At 42.2% G+C, this 6,000-nt stretch overlaps 1 protein-coding gene across 1 annotated transcript in view; it reads left to right on the forward strand.

Moving 5' to 3' along the window:
• LOC130363192 (kinesin-like protein KIF6) overlaps positions 1-6,000 on the forward strand; it is a 39,532-nt gene that overhangs the window by 32,612 nt on the left and 920 nt on the right. Inside the window, exon 8 of the mRNA XM_056568638.1 lies at positions 4,891-6,000. This exon is cut by the window's right edge and continues 920 nt beyond it. Within this exon, the coding sequence (XP_056424613.1) occupies positions 4,891-4,907 (17 nt within the window). The 3' untranslated portion in view covers positions 4,908-6,000. The remainder of the gene's footprint in view (positions 1-4,890) is intronic.

Here is a 6,000-nt window from a genome sequence, read left to right on the forward strand (position 1 = left end):
GTGTGGTGTAAGGAAATGAGGTGTGTCAAAGAGAAAGGGGTGTGGTGTAAGGAAATGAGGTGTGTCATAGAGAAAGGGGTGTGGTGTAAGGAAATGAGGTGTGTCATAGAGAAAGGGGTGTGGTGTAAGGAAAGGAGGTGTGTCATAGAGAAAGGGGTGTGGTGTAAGGAAATGAGGTGTGTCATAGAGAAAGGGGTGTGGTGTAAGGAAAGGAGGTGTGTCATAGAGAAAGGGGTGTGGTGTAAGGAAAGGAGGTGTATCATAGAGAAAGGGGTGTGGTGTAAGGAAAGGAGGTGTGTCATAGAGAAAGGGGTGTGGTGTAAGGAAATGATGTGTGTCATAGAGAAAGGGGTGTGGTGTAAGGAAATGAGGTGTGTCATAGAGAAAGGGGTGTGGTGTAAGGAAAGGAGGTGTGTCATAGAGAAAGGGGTGTGGTGTAAGGAAAGGAGGTGTGTCATAGAAAAAGGGGGTGTGGTGTAAGGAAATGAGGTGTGTCATAGAGAAAGGGGTGTGGTGTAAGGAAATGAGGTGTGTCATAGAGAAAGGGGTGTGGTGTAAGGAAAGGAGGTGTGTCATAGAGAAAGGGGTGTGGTGTAAGGAAAGGAGGTGTGTCATAGAGAAAGGGGTGTGGTGTAAGGAAAGGAGGTGTGTCATAGAGAAAGGGGTGTGGTGTAAAAGGTGTGGCATATAGAAAAGGAGTGTGATATAGAATAAGGGGGGGGTGTTACATAGCAAGAAGGGGGGGGGCACCTGAAAATGTGGCGGAGCTAAGTAGAGTTGTGAAATGCACCAGACCGCCATTATCTTGGTGTATAATATTGGTGTACAGTCATGTGACATAAAGAGGAGAGAGGCGTCGTGCTGGGTGCACCAGATCTATCACGCGGCGTGCTGCAGATTTGTCGCGTCTTCATCTTCTCAGCCAGTACTAATAATTCCTCCCCCCATTAGAGGCGTCTGCAGTGACTGGAGCGCACACCAGGTCAGCGCCATTCTCCGCCTCATTACCTCCATTTATCATTGTGCCCTCTGTATACTGAAGGAGCTCGCTGCTACAAACAACGACCGCGCCGACAAATGTGCCAAACCCTCTGCGAGACGTAGTCCTCACACACTGATTTACTAGGACTGTTGTGTACTTTTCTTTGTGGGGTTTTTCCCACAGTATTTACTTATGTTTCCCTGCATTTTGCACTTTTCCCTACATTTTGCACTTTTCCCTACATTTTGCACTTTTCCCTACATTTTGCACTTTTCCCTACATTTTGCACTTTTCCCTGCATTTTGCACTTTTCCCTACATTTTGCACTTTTCCCTACATTTTGCACTTTTCCCTACATTTGCACTTTTCCCTACATTTTGCACTTTTCCCTGCATTTTGCACTTTTCCCTGCATTTTGCACTTTTCCCTACATTTGCACTTTTCCCTACATTTTGCACTTTTCCCTACATTTTGCACTTTTCCCTACATTTTGCACTTTTCCCTACATTTTGCACTTTTCCCTGCATTTTGCACTTTTCCCTACATTTTGCACTTTTCCCTACATTTTGCACTTTTCCCTACATTTTGCACTTTTCCCTACATTTTGCACTTTTCCCTACATTTGCACTTTTCCCTACATTTTGCACTTTTCCCTGCATTTTGCACTTTTCCCTACATTTGCACTTTTCCCTACATTTTGCACTTTTCCCTACATTTTGCACTTTTCCCTACATTTTGCACTTTTCCCTACATTTTGCACTTTTCCCTACATTTTGCACTTTTCCCTGCATTTTGCACTTTTCCCTACATTTTGCACTTTTCCCTACATTTTGCACTTTTCCCTACATTTTGCACTTTTCCCTGCATTTTGCACTTTTCCCTACATTTTGCACTTTTCCCTGCATTTTGCACTTTTCCCTACATTTGCACTTTTCCCTACATTTGCACTTTTCCCTACATTTGCACTTTTCCCTACATTTGCACTTTTCCCTACATTTGCACTTTTCCCTACATTTTGCACTTTTCCCTGCATTTTGCACTTTTCCCTGCATTTTGCACTTTTCCCTGCATTTTGCACTTTTCCCTGCATTTTGCACTTTTCCCTGCATTTTGCACTTTTCCCTACATTTTGCACTTTTCCCTACATTTTGCACTTTTCCCTGCATTTTGCACTTTTCCCTGCATTTTGCACTTTTCCCTGCATTTTGCACTTTTCCCTACATTTTGCACTTTTCCCTACATTTTGCACTTTTTCCTACATTTTGCCTTTTTTACACCTGCTCTGATCTGTCTAATCCATCACATTTTCTGTGGAAACCTTAGTAAATATGTTGTTTTGTTTTTCTTTTGCAAATATTGGGAACACGCCCCTTTTCGATGCCACGCCCATTTTTGGGTTTTCTAAGTAAAATAGAGAGATGGTCGGGATTTTTTTTTATTCTGGCGCAGACATAATTTGTGGTGCAATGCGACACATTCACAACCCAGGTTTACAATTGTAAATCGCGCCATTGTGTATTGTAGATGGTTCCGTATGGACCGTTGAAGTACACGGGGCAGGGGCCTCTCCATGCAAAGATACATCGTCATCCCCTTCTGATATTTTGCTGCTGTATCCAGGGCCGTCCCAAGACATTGTGCTGCTGGGTCCAAGAGTGAAAAAAAATGATCAGCGGTGCCAGCGGCTCCCCCATATGATTGGCTGCGGCCCAGGAGCGCCATTTTGTACACTCCAGGCCTGTTGGTACCAACTCTTCCTGGCACCCTGTGGCTGTGGGTACCGGGGTAAAAATTTTGGATTAGCTTTTTAGCAGCTGTATGCTACAGAGGAAATTCTTTTCTTTTTGAATTTCTTTTTTGTCTTGTCCACAGTGCTCTCTGCTGACACCTCTGTCCGTGTCAGGAACTGTTCAGAGCAGCAAAGCTTTTCTATGGGGATTTTCTCCTGCTCTGGACAGTTCCTGATACAGACAGAGGTGTCAGCAGAGAGCACTGTGGACAAGACAGAAAAGAAATTCAAAAATAAAAGAATTTCCTCTGTAGCATACAGCAGCTGATAAGTACTGGAAGGATTAAGATGTTTTTAATAGAAGTAATTTACAAATCTGTTTAACTTTCTGGCACCAGTTGATTTAAAAAAAAAAAAAAAAAAGTTTTTCTCCGGAGTACCCCTTTAAGTTTTTTCTTTAAGACTGTTGGTTTCCAGAAAATGGATGAGTAAGGAAAATATAGGGTTAAATGAATATATGGGAACAGTAAGAAATATAATTAATCTGCAGTTTTGGCAAACAGTAAAAACAGGAAGCGTGAAAAAATTCCATGGAGTATGAGACAAATGGATAAGGAAGATGTCAGTAGAAGAGAAATAAGCTTTTCTGTAATAATTGTTTTTTTCTTCCCTCTCCCATTTCCAGTGCCGCTTGGGGAGGTAGAGGAGGGGTAGGATGGGGTTAGAAAATAAAATAAAAATGGTTGTATTTTTTGTAATACCCTGAGGCCTATAGCCGTTCTGAAGTCTCTATAAAGCTTTATTGATATTAGAGGAGAGAAAAAATCCTCCTAAACAGTAATTTAGTCACCTCCAGAGCTGTATTCACAATTCTGCTCTTACATTAGACATTATACATTAGTCACCTCCAGAGCTGTATTCACAATTCTGCTCTTACATTAGACATTATACATTAGTCACCTCCAGAGCTGTATTCACAATTCTGCTCTTACATTAGACATTATACATTAGTCACCTCCAGAGCTGTATTCACAATTCTGCTCTTACATTAGACATTATACATTAGTCACCTCCAGAGCTGTATTCACAATTCTGCTTTTACATTAGACATTATACATTAGTCACCTCCAGAGCTGTATTCACAATTCTGCTCTTACATTAGACATTATACATTAGTCACCTCCAGAGCTGTATTCACAATTCTGCTCTTACATTAGACATTATACATTAGTCACCTCCAGAGCTGTATTCACAATTCTGCTCTTACATTAGACATTATACATTAGTCACCTCCAGAGCTGTATTCACAATTCTGCTCTTACATTAGACATTATACATTAGTCACCTCCAGAGCTGTATTCACAATTCTGCTCTTACATTAGACATTATACATTAGTCACCTCCAGAGCTGTATTCACAATTCTGCTCTTACATTAGACATTATACATTAGTCACCTCCAGAGCTGTATTCACAATTCTGCTCTTACATTAGACATTATACATTAGTCACCTCCAGAGCTGTATTCACAATTCTGCTCTTACATTAGACATTATACATTAGTCACCTCCAGAGCTGTATTCACAATTCTGCTCTTACATTAGACATTATACATTAGTCACCTCCAGAGCTGTATTCACAATTCTGCTTACATTAGACATTATACATTAGTCACCTCCAGAGCTGTATTCACAATTCTGCTCTTACATTAGACATTATACATTAGTCACCTCCAGAGCTGTAGTTACAATTCTGCTCTTACATTAGACATTATACATTAGTCACCTCCAGAGCTGTATTCACAATTCTGCTCTTACATTAGACATTATACATTAGTCACCTCCAGAGCTGTATTCACAATTCTGCTCTTACATTAGACATTATACATTAGTCACCTCCAGAGCTGTATTCACAATTCTGCTTTTACATTAGAACTTTATACATCTGTCATATCCAGACTTTCATTAATAATTCTGCCTATACATTACTTTAGTCACCTCCAGAGCTACATTCACAATTCTGCTGTAATTCTGTTGCTGCAAAAAAGCTTCCTACACAGTTCTTCTGTTGTATTAGGCCGTACACCTCAGACACATCCAGAGCTGCACTCACAGTTCTACCAAAGCTGTTACTATGCTGTTTATGCTGCCATTAACCCCTCTGTGTCGCTCTCACCCGCAGGCTCTGGGCATCAGTGACATCATCTACGCAGCGCCAAACCTGACAAAAACCACAGGAAGTCCTTGTCTTCCAGCAAAGATGCAGTGTGGGGCCCCTGGGGGCCAGTGGTTGTAATGCTGTGGGCTGAGGAGGGACAGCGGCGTTGGTTGAGGATGGAGACGTCACCAATAAGAGCCAAACAATAAAACCCCACCAGCACCACATAATAAGATCTGCAGCTCAATCACACACACACACCGTAGATCTGCAGTTCAATCACACACACACCGTAGATCTGCAGCTCAATCACACACACACCGTAGATCTGCAGCTCAACCACACATACATACGGTAGATCTGCAGCTCAATCACACACAAACCGTAGATCTGTAGCTCAATCACACACACACTGTAGATCTGCAGCTCAATCACACACACACAGATCTGCTGCTCAATCACACACACACCGTAGATCTGCCGCTCAATCACACTCACCATAGATCTGCAGCTCAATCACACTCACCGTAGATCTACAGCTCAATCACACACACCGTTGATCTGCAGCTCAATCACACACAAACCGTAGATCTGTAGCCCAATCACACACACATACCGTAGATCTGCAGCTAAATCACACACACACTGTAGATCTGCAGCTCAATCACACACACACAGATCTGCTGCTCAATCACACACAGACCATAGATCTGTAGCTCAATCACACACACATACCATATATCTGCAGCTAAATCACACATACATACGGTAGATCTGCAGCTCAATCACACACACATACCTTAGATCTGCAGCTAAATCATACATACATACGGTAGATCTGCAGCTCAATCACACACACACCGTAGATCTGTAGCTCAATCACACACACACTGTAGATCTGCAGCTCAATCACACACACACCCCATAGATCTGCAGCTCAATCACACACACACTGTAGATCTGCAGCTCAATCACACACACACAGATCTGCAGCTCAATCACACACACACAGATCTGCAGCTCAATCACACACAGACCATAGATCTGTAGCTCAATCACACACAGACCATAGATCTGTAGCTCAATCACACACACACCGTACTCCCAGGTCCCCAGAATAGTAGAAAAGCAAGA

The sequence above is a fragment of the Hyla sarda genome, chromosome 3, assembly GCF_029499605.1.
Source record: "Hyla sarda isolate aHylSar1 chromosome 3, aHylSar1.hap1, whole genome shotgun sequence".
NCBI lineage: Eukaryota > Metazoa > Chordata > Amphibia > Anura > Hylidae > Hyla > Hyla sarda.